The sequence below is a fragment of the Dryobates pubescens genome, chromosome 27 (assembly GCF_014839835.1).
Source record: "Dryobates pubescens isolate bDryPub1 chromosome 27, bDryPub1.pri, whole genome shotgun sequence".
NCBI lineage: Eukaryota > Metazoa > Chordata > Aves > Piciformes > Picidae > Dryobates > Dryobates pubescens.
The window spans coordinates 8,146,189-8,161,841 of record NC_071638.1 but is presented as its reverse complement, the minus strand read 5'-3'; the positions used below and the strand labels follow the sequence as shown (position 1 = coordinate 8,161,841).

Genomic DNA, 15,653 nt, shown 5'->3' with positions numbered 1-15,653 from the left:
GGCACTGCCAAGGGGTGATGGGGCTGGGGGCTCCGCTCTGGCTGATGGGGCTGGGGGCACGGCGTGGGGCTGGGGGGACAGCAGCAGGGCTGTGGGAGCAGGGCTGGCGGGAGAGGCTGACATGGTGCAGTGGGAGGAGAAGGACTGAGGCAGATGAGGAGAGCAAGCAGGAGCCTGGGCTGCTGGGTGCAGGCTCTCCAGATTGGGATGGGCACCGGGAGAGAGCCTGGGAGTGGATCTGGGGGAGGTTGTGCAGCTGAGGACTCCAGTGTGGGACACTGTCCAGCTGATGTTGCAGGAGACCTGGAGCTGCAGGGTGATGTTGGTGTGGAGCTGGAGCTGCAGGGTGATGCTGGTGTGGAGCTGGAGCTGCAGGGTGATGCTGGTGTGGCAGTGGAGCTGCAGGGTGATGCTGGTGTGGGAGTGGAGCTGCAGGGTGATGCTGGTGTGGGAGTGGAGCTGCAGGGTGATGCTGGTGTGGGAGTGGAGCTGCAGGGTGATGCTGGTGTGGAGCTGGAGCTGCAGGGTGATGCTGGTGTGGCAGTGGAGCTGCAGGGTGATGCTGGTGTGGGAGTGGAGCTGCAGGGTGATGCTGGTGTGGGAGTGGAGCTGCAGGGTGATGCTGGTGTGGAGCTGGAGCTGCAGGGTGATGCTGGTGTGGCAGTGGAGCTTCAGGGTGATGCTGGTGTGGGAGTGGAGCTGCAGGGTGATGCTGGTGTGGAGCTGGAGCTGCAGGGTGATGCTGGTGTGGGAGTGGAGCTTCAGGGTGATGCTGGTGTGGGAGTGGAGCTGCAGGGTGATGCTGGTGTGGAGCTGGAGCTGCAGGGTGATGCTGGTGTGGGAGTGGAGCTGCAGGGTGATGCTGGTGTGGCAGTGGAGCTGCAGGGTGATGCTGGTGTGGCAGTGGAGCTGCAGGGTGATGCTGGTGTGGAGCTGGAGCTGCAGGGTGATGCTGGTGTGGGAGTGGAGCTGCAGGGTGATGCTGGTGTGGCAGTGGAGCTGCAGGGTGATGCTGGTGTGGGAGTGGAGCTGCAGGGTGATGCTGGTGTGGAAGTGGAGCTGCAGGGTGATGCTGGTGTGGAGCTGGAGCTGCAGGGTGATGCTGGTGTGGAAGTGGAGCTGCAGGGTGATGCTGGTGTGGAGCTGGAGCTGCAGGGTGATGCTGGTGTGGAAGTTGAGCTCCAGGGTGAGGTTGGTGTGGAGCTGGAGCTGCAGGGTGATGCTGGTGTGGAAGTGGAGCTCCAGGGTGAGGTTGGTGTGGAGCTGGAGCTGCAGGGTGATGCTGGTGTGGCAGTGGAGCTTCAGGGTGATGCTGGTGTGGAAGTGGAGCTGCAGGGTGATGCTGGTGTGGAGCTGGAGCTGCAGGGTGATGCTGGTGTGGGAGTGGAGCTTCAGGGTGATGCTGGTGTGGGAGTGGAGCTGCAGGGTGATGCTGGTGTGGCAGTGGAGCTGCAGGGTGATGCTGGTGTGGCAGTGGAGCTGCAGGGTGATGCTGGTGTGGGAGTGGAGCTGCAGGGTGATGCTGGTGTGGCAGTGGAGCTGCAGGGTGATGCTGGTGTGGCAGTGGAGCTGCAGGGTGATGCTGTGTGGGAGTGGAGCTGCAGGGTGATGCTGGTGTGGAGCTGAAGCTGCAGGGTGATGTTGGTGTGGAGCTGGAGCTGCAGGGTGATGTTGGTGTGGGAGTGGAGCTGCAGGGTGATGCTGGTGTGGGAGTGGAGCTGCAGGGTGATGCTGGTGTGGGAGTGGAGCTGCAGGGTGAGGTTGGTGTGGAAGTGGAGCTGCAGGGTGATGCTGGTGTGGGAGTGGAGCTGCAGGGTGATGCTGGTGTGGGAGTGGAGCTGCAGGGTGATGCTGGTGTGGGAGTGGAGCTGCAGGGTGATGCTGGTGTGGAAGTTGAGCTCCAGGGTGAGGTTGGTGTGGAGCTGGAGCTGCAGGGTGATGCTGGTGTGGAAGTGGAGCTCCAGGGTGAGGTTGGTGTGGAGCTGGAGCTGCAGGGTGATGCTGGTGTGGCAGTGGAGCTGCAGGGTGATGCTGGTGTGGAGCTGGAGCTGCAGGGTGATGCTGGTGTGGAAGTGGAGCTCCAGGGTGAGGTTGGTGTGGGAGTGGAGCTGCAGGGTGATGCTGGTGTGGGAGTGGAGCTGCAGGGTGATGCTGGTGTGGAGCTGGAGCTGCAGGGTGATGCTGGTGTGGGAGTGGAGCTGCAGGGTGATGCTGGTGTGGAGCTGGAGCTGCAGGGTGATGCTGGTGTGGGAGTGGAGCTGCAGGGTGATGCTGGTGTGGAGCTGGAGCTGCAGGGTGATGCTGTGTGGAGCTGGAGCTGCAGGGTGATGTTGGTGTGGGAGTGGAGCTGCAGGGTGATGCTGGTGTGGGAGTGGAGCTGCAGGGTGATGCTGGTGTGGAAGTGGAGCTGCAGGGTGATGCTGGTGTGGAGCTGGAGCTGCAGGGTGATGCTGGTGTGGAAGTGGAGCTGCAGGGTGATGCTAGTGTGGAGCTGGAGCTGCAGGGTGATGCTGGTGTGGGAGTGGAGCTGCAGGGTGATGCTGGTGTGGAGCTGGAGCTGCAGGGTGATGCTGGTGTGGGAGTGGAGCTGCAGGGTGATGCTGTGTGGAGCTGGAGCTACAGGGTGATGCTGGTGTGGCAGTGGAGCTGCAGGGTGATGCTGGTGTGGCAGTGGAGCTGCAGGGTGATGCTGTGTGGAGCTGGAGCATCCCCCCGAAGGTTCTTGCGTGCTGCGGGGCGGCTCTGGCTCCTTCCCGCTCCGTCGCGGCCCTGGCGGTGCCGGAGGCGCGGCTGAGGCGGCGCAGGGGGTCGGGAGCGCCCCCGGGCGGTGCCCCCCGCGCCAGGGCCAAGGTGGTGCTCTGTCCCCCCCGCAGTCCCTGTTCGAGCGGCAGGGGATGGCCGCCCACGCCGCGGTGCTGGCCGAGAAGCCTCACGTCTCGCTGCGCAAGGGCATCCCCCGGACCAAGTCTGTCGGTAAGCCTCGGGCTGGGGCGGCTGCCCGTGGCCCTGCCTGCTGCCTGCCTGCTGGGGCTCTGGGGAGGGGGAGCTCTCCCAGCTGGGCTGGAAGGGGCTGCTGCTGGGAGCTGTCGAGGGGGCTTCTGCTCTGGGGGGTTGCTGCGGGGTTCGTTCCTCCGCGGGGCTGGTCCTGCTCTTGAGAAGGTGGTGCCGGAGGCCTCCTGCTGCCCAGCCGCTCCTGGTCTGCTTTTGGCGGTGCCAGGGAGCTTCCCCCACCCTGCAGAGGGGCAGGGGAGGCTGGGTGGCTGATCTGCTCTTGGCCCACGCTGGGCTGGGCTGGGTGTGCTGAAGGGCTGCTGGGTGGCAGCCCAGGAGGTGTCCCAGGGGGAGAGCGTGGGGCGGATGGCAGCTCGGTGATGCCCTGAGCAGAAGAGGACAGGGGGGGCAGGGTGCACCCCTCTGGGCTGTGCTGGGGTCTTCAGAGCCTGTCCCAAAAGGTTTGCAGAGCAGCTTGGTCACAGCCAAGATGAGCCAGAGGTGTGCCCAGGTGGCCAAGAAGGCCACCAGCAGCCTGGCCTGGATCAGCAATGGTGTGGCCAGCAGGAGCAGGGCAGGGATTGTCCCCCTGCACTGGGCACTGCTGAGGCCACACCTGGAGTCCTGGGCTCAGTTTTGGGTCCCTCACTCCAGGAAGGACATGGAGGGGCAGGAGCAGGTCCAGAGAAGGGCAAGAGAGCTGGGGAAGGGTCTGGAGAAGAAGGAGAAGAGTCTGGAGAACTTGTGAGGAGCAGCTGAGGGAGCTGGGGTGGTTGAGCCTGGAGGAAAGGAGGCTGAGGGGAGACCTTGTGGTCCCTGCAAGGAGGCTGCAGCTGGTGGTTGTTGGTCTCTTCTCCCAGGGAACAAGGGACAGGACAAGAGGAGCTGGCCTCAGGTTGGCCCAGGAGAGGTTGAGGTTGGCCATGAGGAACAATTTCTGCCCCTTGAGGCTTGCCCAGGCCTGGCCCAGGCTGCCCAGGGCAGGGGTGGAGTCCCCATCCCTGGAGGGGTTCAGGAAAGCTGTGGGCATGGCATTGGTGACATGATTTAGTGACCATGGTGGTGTTGGGTGGATCATTGGACTCAGCGAGCTTGGAGGGCTCCCTTCCAACCCCAGTACCCTCTGTGCCCTTCACCCCCTGGTGCCCCCTGCAGACTGGCAGCAGCAGGAGGCTGAGGGTGCACCTGCACCCGCCGGCCAGCTGCGACCTGGAGATCACCCTGCAGGGCAGCAGGCTGAGCCTTGACAGCAGGCTGCAGCCAGGAGGCCATCAAGGTCTTCTCTAACAAGTTGCCCCTGGTGGAACCTCCTGGCTTCCACTTGGTGCCCCTTGCCCTTTGTGTGTCCCTGGGCACCACTGAGCAGAGCCTGGCCCCAGCCTCTTGCCCCCCACAGCTCCTTCAGCTCCTGCTGAGCATTGATGCCTCAGGGGCTGCTCTTCTGCAGGCTCTCAGCCCCAGGGCTCTCAGCCTTTGCTCCTCACAGAGCTGCTCCAGGCCCCTCAGCATCTCCCCTGGACTCTCTCCAGCAGCTCCCAGTCTCTCTGGAGCTGTTGTTCAGCTGTGAGCTCAGCAGGGCAGAGCAGAGGGGAGCAGATCCTCCCTTGCCCTGCTGGCAACACTCTTCTCCATGCCCCCAGGACACCCTTGGCCTTCTTGGCCAGAGGGCACCTTGCTGGCTCCTGGGCAGCTTGCTGGCCACCGGCGCTGCCAGGTCCTTGCCAGCCTGACCCCCCTCCCCTGCAGTGGTGCCTCAGGAATGAACCAGAGCTGATTGTGTCAGGGGAGAGGGACAGCAGGGCTGGAGATGTCCTCTCTGGAGCTGGGGGGGTGGCTGCAGCATCCAACCCTGAGCCCAGGGGAGGCCCTCATGCAGCTCCTCCATCCCAGGGCTGTCCTTGGCCTCCCTCCCCAAGCTGGCCGAGTCTGCACCCGGGGCAAGCGTTCTTGCGGAGGACAGCAGCTCCTGGTCTCCACTTCCCTGGCCACAGCAGGCAGCAGAAGCAGCTCTTGGGGCCCAGCTGCTGAGGGTGGTGGAACTCCAGAGCAGCTAAAATAGCAAGCAGGCAAGCAGGAGGAACTGGGTTGCAATTGGGCTGCTTTTAGCAGGCCTCCGGAGCTGTCATTTCCCACCCACGGAGCAGGCTCCTCTGCGCAGTCACTTGACTGCAGGATCAAAAGCACTCCTCCCAGCCAACAAGGAGATGAAAAGCCAGCAGAGCTTGGGCTCCCAGGGCCGAGGTGGCTTCCCAGGCACTTGTGGCAGAAGAGCCAAGAGCTCCATGGCTGGAGTGCCTGCAGAGCCCGGGGGGGTTAACCCTCGGCTGGCCGGGGCGAGGAGTGCGAGGGAAGAGCTCATCCCACCAGGCTGTGGAGAGGAGAAGTGTGCTGCAGTGGGGAGGCTGAGAAGATCTGTCAGCCTTCCAGGAGAGCCACCACACCATCTGCTGCAGCCTGAGGAGCAGCAGGCTCTGGGAAGCCTGCAGAGCTCTCGTGGGGGCTGCGGGGCTCTTCCCTCAGCAGCTCCGAGGCGATGCAGGAGGTGGCTGTGCCGGGGTGGAGTCGTGGAAGGATGCAGGTTGGGAAAGACCTTGAAGCTCAAGGAGTCCAATCCCTTCACCCAGCACTGCCACAGCACCACCATGGCCTCTTGTCCCCTCCCCATGGCCTCTTGTTCCCTCCCCATGGCCTCTTGTCCTTTCCCCATGGCCTCTTGTCCCTCCCCATGGCTTCTTGTCCTCCCACCATGGCCTCTTGTCCCCTCCCTATGGCCTCTTGTCCCTCCCCATGGCTTCTTGTCCTTCCACCATGGCCTCTTGTCCTCTCCCCATGGCCTCTTGTCCCCTCCCCATGACATCTTGTCCTTCCACCATGGCCACTTGTCCCCTCCCCATGGCCTCTTGTCTTCCCACCATGGCCTCTTGTCCTCTCCTCATGGCCTCTTGTCCTCCCACCATGGCCTCTTGTCCCCTCCCCATGGCCTCTTGTTCCCTCCCCATGGCCTCTTGTCCTCCCACCGTGGCCTCTTGTCCCCTCCCCATGGCTTCTTGTCCCCTCCCCATGGCCTCTTGTCCCCTCCCCATGGCTTCTTGTCCCCTCTTCATGGCCTCTTGTCCCTCCCCATGGCCTCTTGTCCTCCATCCATGGCCTCTTGTCCTCTCCCCATGGCCTCTTGTCCTCCCACCATGGCCTCTTGTCCCTCCCTATGGCCTTTTGTCCTTCCACCATGGCCTCTTGTCCCTCCCTATGGCCTTTTGTCCTTCCACCATGGCCTCTTGTCCCCTCCCCATGGCCTCTTGTCCCCTCCCCATGATGAGGGTGAGAAGCTTGGCTTTGTCCTCTTGATAACCTCCTGCAGGTACCAGAAGTCAGGGTTTAGGTCCCCTCCCAGGCTTTATCCTCTTGCTCCTGTCTGGTAGGTCCCAGGATGTTGTTGCTGGGTGTCCCCTGAAGCCCCTGCAGTTCCCCCAGGCTCCCTGAACACAGAGCCAGCTCTCAGCCCTGCCCATCCTGGGGGCTCTTCACTGCAGGGCCCTCAGCTTGGTGGTGTGGTCCTCCTCTTGGAGGCCCCAGCTCTGGCTGCAGGGATGGAGGTGTGGTCTGTGAGTAGGAATGAGAGGGATGCCTTTGCTCCCCTGTTCTTGCAGCCCAGGACAGGGCTGCCCTCAGGGCCAGATGTTCACCTCACTGCCTGCCAAGCCCCCAGGCTCTTTCCCCCTGGCTTCCTTCCCAGTCTGCCCACTTCCCTGAGCTCTTCCTTCTGGGTGTCACAGGAGCACAGCTCCCAGGATGTTAGGGCTTGGAAGGGACCTCCAGAGATCCCTGAGTCCAACCCCCCTGCCAGAGCAGGAGCAGAGAATCCAGCACAGGGCACACAGGAAGGCATCCAGATGGGGCTGGAAAGGCTCCAGAGAAGGAGACTCCACAACCTCTCTGGGCAGCCTGCTCCAGTGCTCTGGGACCCTCCCAGTGAAGAAGTTCCTCCTCATGTTGAGGTGGAACCTCCTGTGCTGGAGTTTCTATCCATTGCCCCTTGTCCTATCCCAGGGTTCAAGTGAGCAGAGCCTGTGCCCTCCCTCCTGACCCCCAGCCCTCAGATATTGATAGACATTGATCAGATCCCTCTCAGCCTTCTTCTCTCCAGACTGAACAGCCTCAGGGCTCTCAGCCTCTCCTCCCCAGGCAGTGCTCCAGTGCCTTCAGCATCCTTGTAGCCCTCCCTAGGACTCTCTGCAGCAGATCCCTGTCCCTCCTGAGCTGGGGAGCCCAGAACTGGATGCAATATTCCAGGTGAGGTCTCAGCAGGGCAGAGTAGAGGGGGAGGAGAACCTCCCTGGCTCTGCTGGACACACTCCTCCGAATGCAGCCCAGGTCCCCACTGGCCTTCTTGGCCCCCAGGGCACATTGCTGTCCCATGCAGAGCTTGTTGTCCACCAGCACTCCCAGGTCCCTCTCCATGGAGCTGCTGAGTCTGCACCCAGGGGAACCACCATGCTCATTAGCTGGGTTCCAAGAGCTGCTTCTGCTGTCTGCTGTGGCCAGGAAAGTGGAGACCAGGAGCTGCTCTCCAGCAGGGCAGACTCTAACCCGTCCTGGTGCCTGCTGTTGCTCCTCCCCAGCTGCAGGACTCTGCCCTTGTCTTTACTGAACTCCATGAGGTTCACCTTCCCCCAGCTCTCAGCCTGTGCAGCTCTCACTGGCTGGCAGCACAGCCTGGCAGGTGTCAGCCCCCCCCCAGTTTGGTATCATCAGGAAGCTGCTGAGGGTGCCCTCAGTGCCCTCAGCCAGGTCATTGATGAAGAACTGAGCAAACTGGGCCCAGTACTGATCCCTGGGGAACACCACTGGCCACAGGCCTCCAGGCTGACCCTCTGCCACTGATGGCAGCCCTCTGAGCTCTCTTGTGGAGCCAGTTTGCAATCAGTTCAGGGAGTTCCTTCTGAGATGCCCTCTTGAGGTGTCTCCAGAGCGGTGGTCTCCTCACTGCAGAAGGAAATGGAGGAGGGATGGTGACTGCAGAGAAGATGTGGGCAGCAGGGACAGGAAAGGGAAGAGCTGCAGGGGGCAGCTGTGGAAAATCACCCAAAGCCTCAGAGCCAGGCCTTGAAAAGGTCTGGGCTTGGCCAAGGGTGTCTTTAACTGCAAAGATTTTGCTCTTAATGCTTTCAAAGTCCTGGAGTGATGGAGTGCTTTGGGTTGCTGGCACCTCATCCAGTCCAACTGCCCTGCAGGCAGCAGGGACCCCCCCAGCTGCAGCAGGCTGCTCAGAGCCCCAGCCAGCCTCACCTTGGAATGCTTCCAGGGCTGGGGCAGCTCCCACCTTGTTGACCCTTCTTGATGTGTTGGCTCTGTGCTCCTGCCCCCAAGCTTCCAGCTGTGGTCTGGGCTGCTCAGTGGGCTGCTCCTCATCACAGGCTCATAGATTGGTTCAGCTTGGAAGGCACCTTCCAAGCTCATCCAGTCCAACCCCCTGCGGGGAGCAGGGACACCCCCAGCTGCAGCAGGCTGCTCAGAGCCCCAACCAACCTGATCTTGAAGCTGGTGACTCCTCTGACCTGGCAGCCACCAGGCCACTCTGTTCTCTGCAGACCAGGAGGTCTGAGAAGGATGAAGCTTTCCAGCTGTATCTCCTGAAATAGCTCAGTGTCCATCTGCAGGGTGGTCAGCACAGCCCTGCCACAAGCTCGTGGCTCTGCTCCATCTTCTCTAGCAGTCATGGGGACAGAGATGTCCTTGCTGCAGCTCCTGGCCCTTCCCAGGTTGGGGGGACAGAGATGTCCTTGCTGCAGCTCCTGGCCCTTCCCAGGTTGGGGGGACAGAGATGTCCTTGCTGCAGCTCCTGGCCCTTCCCAGGTTGGGGGGACAGAGATGTCCTTGCTGCAGCTCCTGACCCTTCCCAGCTGGGGACAGAGATGTCCTTGCTGCAGCTCCTGGCCCTTCCCAGCTGGGGACAGAGATGTCCTTGCTGCAGCTCCTGGCCCTTCCCAGGTTGGGGGGACAGAGATGTCCTTGCTGCAGCTCCTGGCCCTTCCCAGGTTGAGGGGACAGAGATGTCCTTGCTGCAGCTCCTGGCCCTTCCCAGGTTGGGGGGACAGAGATGTCCTTGCTGCAGCTCCTGGCCCTTCCCAGCTGGGGACAGAGATGTCCTTGCTGCAGCTCCTGGCCCATCCCAGGTTGAGGGGACAGAGATGTCCTTGCTGCAGCTCCTGGCCCTTCCCAGGTTGGGGGGACAGAGATGTCCTTGCTGCAGCTCCTGGCCCATCCCAGCTGGGGACAGAGATGTCCTTGCTGCAGCTCCTGGCCCTTCCCAGGTTGGGGGGACAGAGATGTCCTTGCTGCAGCTCCTGGCCCTTCCCAGCTGGGGACAGAGATGTCCTTGCTGCAGCTCCTGGCCCTTCCCAGGTTGGGGGGACAGAGATGTCCTTGCTGCAGCTCCTGGCCCTTCCCAGGTTGGGGGGACAGAGATGTCCTTGCTGCAGCTCCTGGCCCTTCCCAGGTTGGGGGGACAGAGATGTCCTTGCTACAGCTCCTGGCCCTTCCCAGGTTGGGGGGACAGAGATGTCCTCGCTGCAGCTCCTGGCCCTTCCCAGCTGGGGACAGAGATGTCCTTGCTGCAGCTCCTGGCCCTTCCCAGGTTGGGGGGACAGAGATGTCCTCGCTGCAGCTCCTGGCCCTTCCCAGGTTGGGGGGACAGAGATGTCCTCGCTGCAGCTCCTGGCCCTTCCCAGCTGGGGATAGAGATGTCCTTGCTGCAGCTCCTGGCCCTTCCCAGGTTGGGGGGACAGAGATGTCCTTGCTGCAGCTCCTGGCCCTTCCCAGGTTGGGGGGACAGAGATGTCCTTGCTGCAGCTCCTGGCCCATCCCAGGTGGGAAGCAGAAGTCAGCAGAGAGGTTTGAGGGCTTTGGGATCCCTGGGGTGCTGGGAGGGTGCCAGTGGCTGCTCTGCAGCACACCCTGGCTCCAGCTGGTGCAGGAGCTCCTCTTGAGCGCTGCTCTTCAGCAGCTGCCCAGGGCAGGGTGAGAAGAGGCCAAAGAGATGATGTTGCTGTCGCTGCTGTCCTCATCTCAGAGGGTTCTGGCCACATGACAGCCCTCAAAAGGTGCCTCCTCCTGGCTTTGTCTGCCCCTCTTTGAGCTGCTGCCGCGCTTCCAGCTCCTCCTGCCGCTTTGCTCGTGAAAAGTCCCCAGAATAGCCCAGATTGAGGTTGGGCAGCCTGGGGAGATGAGAAGATCCTGCTCTGGCTAAAAAACCACCCCCCAGCCCGCTCCTTGTTCCCAGCAGCAGCTCTGCAGCTGCACTGGTGGCACTGGTGACGTCATGCCAGGGGGGCAGTCGCCAGCTGCTGGGGCTGCCGTTGGGCAGCCCAGAAGCGGCGGTAGAACCCGAGGAGCAGGCACAGCACCACACTGCCCTGCCAAGGGCTGGCTTTCTGCCATCTCCAGCCCTCTCCCAGCACCAGCTTGAGAGCTTGGAAGCGTCTGGGTGGCATCTGTAGGGGGAAGAGATGTGGCGAGGACCGGGTGAGCGTCGTGGAGCAGGTCCCGGGGAGGAGGGGCAGGGTGGTGGGGGAGGCTGGAGCAGGTCTGGCTCTTTGGCTTGGTGGTGACCACCTGCAGCTCTGCTGTGGTCTTTGTGATGTCCACCAGCATGCAGATGAGCAAGGGTGGACATGAGCCAGCCATGAGTCCTCCTAGCCCAGAGCCAGCCCTGTCCTGGGCCGGTCCCCGGCAGTGTGGGCAGCAGGCGGAGCTGGGGGGGACTCTGTCCCTCTGCTGAGACCCCCCTGCAGTGCTGGGGCAGCTCTGGGGTCCTCAGCACAGACAGGGACCTGCTGGAGCAGGGCCAGAGGAGGCCACAGCCATGCTGGAAGCCCTCTGCTGTGGAGCCAGGCTGGGAGAGTTGGGGTTGTTCAGCCTGGAGAAGAGAAGGCTCCAGGGAGACCTTCTGGTGGCCTTGCAGTGCTGAGCTGAAAGCTGGGGACAGAGTTCTGAGCAGGGCTGCTGTGCCAGGAGCAGGGGTGAGGGTTTTGCACTCAGAGAGGGAGCTGCAGAGTGGAGAGAAGGGAGAAATGTTTGCCCCTGAGGGTGGTGAGAGCCTGGCCCAGGCTGCCCAGAGAGCTGGGAGCTGCCCCATGCCTGGCACCATCCCAGGTGAGGTGGTTTGGGGCTGTGAGCAGCCTGCTCTGGTTGGGGATGTCCCTGCTGCCTGCAGGGGGTTGGACTGGAGGAGCTTCGGAGGTCCCTTCCCACCCAAAGCTGCCCTTCTCTGGCCTCCTCTGGCCCCACTCCACCAGCTCCACCTCTGTCCTATGCTGAGGACTCCAGAGCTGCCCCCAGCGCTTCAGGGGGATGGCCTTGGCAGGGTGGAGCAGAGGTTCCTCTGGAGCCTGCTCCTCAGCTCCAGTCTGGCAGGTGGAGATGTGACAGGAGACAAGAAGCTGCTGACAGGAGGTGACAGCGCTGGGTGTGAGCTGCGCAGCCTGGTGGCACCGGGCTGGCTGTCTGGCACCTTGGCAGCTGGGAGCTTGGGTGGAGTGAGAGGTCTGGAGAGCATCCAGCCTGGGTGCGGGGAGACCTCAGGAAGAGGCTCTGAGCCCAGCCAGTGAGAGGCCCCCACCTGCAGCAAGCAAGCCAGGGATGAAGTAGGAAGCCCCCTGAGGAAGAAGGTGAGGCGAGGGCAGCCAGGGGATGGCCCAGACCCCAGTCCGAGGAGCTTTAGATGGGTTGTTAGGAGCCGGTTCTGCAGCGTGGGGGTGGTGGAACGCAGGCTGCCCAGGGAGGTGGTGGAGGCTCCATCCCTGGAGGTATTCAAGCCGTGGGCAGCCTGACGGGGTGGAGGATGTCCCTGCTGGCTGCAGGGCGGGGTGGGGCTGGGCGAGCCTCGGAGGTGCCTTCCGAGGCAGGCGGTCCTGCGGCGAGGTGCGGGCTCCCTGGGGACCTCCCGCCCTGACTCTGCCTCTCCTCCGTCTGCCCAGGTGAAGACGAGAAGCTGGCTGCGTCCCTGCTGGACGGGAAGTTTCCCCGCAGCACCTCCATGCAAGACACCGTGCGGGAAGGCCACGGGATCCCCCCGCCGCCCCAGACGGCCCCGCCGCCCCCTCCGTCGCCATACTACTTCGACACGGGGCCCCCTCCCTCCTTCTCGCCTCCCCCGCCGCCGGGCAGGGCCTACGACACCATCCGCTCCAGCTTCAAGCCCGGCCTGGAGGCCAAGCTGCACGGCCTGCCCCAGGTCATCTCGGCGGCGGAGATGTACGACCAGGCCAGGAGCTCCATCCCCTACCCCGAGAGGCAGAAGCGGGCTCGCTCCATGATCATCCTCCAGGACTCCTCTCACCTCCCCGTGGAGCCCACCGAGATCCCGCGGCCGGGCCCCTCGGCGACGCCTCCGGAGAAGCTGAAGAGGAAGGGGCGGGTGATCGACAACCCCTACGCCAACATGGGGCAGTTCAACGTCAGCCTCTTCGCCCCCACCAAGCCCCAGCGCAAGAAGAGCCCCCTGGTGAAGCAGCTGCAGGTGGAGGACGCGCAGGAGCGGGCGGCCCTGGCCATCACGGGAGGCTTCTCCAGGGAGCCTTCGCCCACCCGCCGCGGGCACCGCCTGGGCACCGGCGGGGCCGTGGAGTACCAGCACCACGCCGGCATGGCCCCGGTGGAGGCCGCCGGCATCCCCTTCGCCACCACCATCGCCGGGGTGATGAAGGACCGCGACCGGCGCCTGGACGAGCGGCGCAAATCCACCGTCTTCCTCTCGGTGGGGGCCATCGAGGGCACCCCCCCGAGCAGCGAGATGCCCTCCCTGCAGCAGTCCAGGTCCATCGACGAGCGCCTGCTGGGCAGCCGAGACGTTCTCCTGCCCTCCCCCGTCTCAGCTTTAAAGCCATTGATCAGCAGCTCCTCCCCCTCCCCCTCCCCCTCCTCCACCTTCATCCACCCGCTGACGGGGAAGCCCCTGGACCCCAACTCGCCCCTGGCGCTTGCGCTGGCCGCAAGGGAACGGGCCCTGTCCAGCCAGGTGCCGTCCCGTTCGCCCACCCCCATCCACAGCCCCGACTCGGACCGCGCCGTGCCCCTCTTCGTGGACATCCAAACCAAAGAGCCGGAGCGGGTCGAGCTGGAGGCCTTGGTGTCCCCCGCCTACTCCCCCGGAGGCAAAGGCGTCATCATCGGGACAGACCTGAGCCCTTTGGCCCCCACCAAGAGCCCCTGGGGGACCCCGTCCACCCTGAGGAAGGACATCGAGGCGCGGGCGGAGGCGGCCAGCAAGGAGGAGAAGAAGCAGGAGGACAAGAAGTCCATGATCATCAGCATCGTGGACACCTCGCAGCAGAAGACCGCCGGCCTCATCATGGTTCACGCCACGAGCAACGGCCAAGACGAGATGGGCCTGGAGATCAAAGAGGAGAAGCCCATGGTCCCCGAGGGCCACCCGGAGCCGGCCCAGGCGGCCCCGGCAGAGCCCCAGCCCAGCCCCGTGGGGAAGCCCCCGGTCAGCCCGGCCTCGGACAAGACCCTGGGCCAAGGGAGCTCGGAGGAAGAGGTGGAACCCTACACGGTGACCCTCCCGCCCGCCCAGCTGTCTTCGAGCGACGAGGAGACCCGGGAGGAGCTGGCCAAGATCGGGCTGGTGCCTCCGCCGGACGAGTTCGCCAACGGGGTGCTGGTGACCACCCCGGGCACCCCGGTGAGCCAGCTGGCGCTGCCCGGCACGCCGCCCCTGCCGGCGGCGGGAGCGCCTTCTCCCACCGGCGGCGCAGCGACCCCCCCAGCAGCAGCAACAACACCCTCAGGGAAGCCTTCCGAAGCCCCCGTCGGCCCCGAGTCCGCCGCGGATTCGGGCGTGGAAGAGGTGGACACCAGGAGCTCGAGCGACCACCACCTGGAGACCACAAGCACCATCTCGACCGTCTCCAGCATGTCGACCCTGTCCTCGGAGAGCGGGGAGCCCACCGACACCTACACTTCCTTTGCGGACGGACAAACTTTTATACTCGAGAAGCCACCAGTGCCTCCAAAGCCCAAACTCAAGTCCCAGCTCAGCAAGGGGCCGGTTACTTTCAGGGACCCACTTTTGAAGCAGTCTTCGGACAGCGAGCTCATCTCCCAGCAACACGCGGCCACGTTGGCGTCCGCCAGCATCGGCCGGCCACGCTACCTCTTTCAGAGAAGGTCCAAGCTATGGGGGGACCCCATGGAGAGCAGCAGCAGCAGCAGCAGCAGGCCAGTCCACGGGGCTGACGACGACAAGCCAACTGTGATCAGCGAGCTGAGCTCCCGGCTCCAGCAGCTCAACAAGGACAGCCGCTCGCTGGGCGAGGAACCCACAGGCTCCACCCTGGACCCCGGGAAGAAGTCGCCAGTGGTCGCCGCACGGTAAGAGGACGAGCGACGGGGGGCTGGGGGCGCGGCGGGCGTGGGATGGCAGGAAGGAAGGAAGGAAGGAAGGAAGTTGAGTGAGGCAGGAGCGTTGTGAGGGGCAGGACTTCTCCCTCTGGGGGAGCGGACAGTGCTGAGATGCTTTCCAGAAGCCGGTGTGACCTCGGCCGTGGCTCCTCTCTCTCTCCCTCTCTCTCTCTCTCTCCCTCCCTCCCTCCTTCTCTCTCTCTTTCTCTCTGTCCCCACCGCACGCCTGGTGACCTCGCACTGTTGCTTCTCCACCCCTTCCTCAAACCTTCCCCCCCTCCTTGTTGATGTTCCTCCTGTCTTAATGCTGTTGTGAAGCTGCTGTACCTCTGCTCACGGGTTCCCTCTCTCCAGTGCCTCCTCCTGGACAGTCCAGCGGGGTCTGTGTTTCTCCAGTGCTTCCCATCCCAGAGGACCTCCAGCTGCTAGAGCTTGGCTCGGCCACAGCTGAGCAGACGCCACCGGGGTGGGCTGGGACAGCCCCTAGAGAGGGTCACGGCCAGCACCCCGTGGTGCTTGTCTGCTTGGGGCCCTTCCTGGGATGGTTGAGCCATGTTGGTCCACAGGGAGATGTTTGGGGGAGGGGGTGGGTTGGGAGTGCAGAGCTCAGGGGGTGCTGAGCACGGTGCTGGGTCTCACAGATCTCCAAGCCTGTGGGATGGGGACTCAGAAGTATCTACACAGCACCCAGGCGTGGTGGATCTTCTCAGCCCTCGTTCTCCTCCATGCTCAGCCCAGCGTGCAACTCAGCCAGCCCAGGAGAACCAACAGGTCCCAGCTGAGGGACCCGAGGCCAAGCAGGAGCCTCTTCCTCTTGTGAAGCCCTCCTTGGGTTCCCTCATCCCTCAGGGCACCCAGGAGACGCCAGTCCCCTCTCCCAGCCTGCAGCCGTGACCGCGGCGCTCCCCAGGTGGCGAGGACCTCTTTGTGTCCTCGGTGCTGTGCCCTCCGTGCCAGGCCACTCGCCAGCACCCAGGCTCTGTTCTCAGCTGCTGTCCCCCTGCTGGCAGCAGATCCTCTGCCCCAGGCCCTCACCACAGACCCTCACCAGAGACCCTGCCCCAGAACCTCCCCAGCAGAGCCCTGGAAGCTGGGTGATGTGGAGCTCCAGCAGGAGCTGACCCGACGTCCCCAGCTTCGCTCTGCCCTTACAGGACCCAACTCCACACCACCTCCCACGGCAGCAGTTCCTACCAGCATCCCAGGGGGTGCTTGCTGGCTCAGCAGGGAGCTCTGTCCCAAGGATAGCTGCTTCTGGA

The 15,653-nt window shown here is 63.8% G+C and overlaps 1 protein-coding gene across 7 annotated transcripts in view; it reads left to right on the top strand.

Moving 5' to 3' along the window:
* SHANK3 (SH3 and multiple ankyrin repeat domains 3) overlaps positions 1-15,653 on the top strand; it is a 249,997-nt gene that overhangs the window by 210,577 nt on the left and 23,767 nt on the right. For 6 of the 7 annotated variants that reach the window (XM_054173855.1, XM_054173853.1, XM_054173854.1 and 3 more), the window contains 2 exons: positions 2,874-2,973; positions 11,967-14,364. In XM_054173855.1, coding sequence (XP_054029830.1) covers positions 2,874-2,973; positions 11,967-14,364 — 2,498 coding nt within the window. Of the gene's footprint in view, positions 1-2,873; positions 2,974-11,966; positions 14,365-14,712; positions 14,985-15,653 lie in introns of those variants that run through there. The other variant, XM_054173856.1, reaches the window with a different exon arrangement.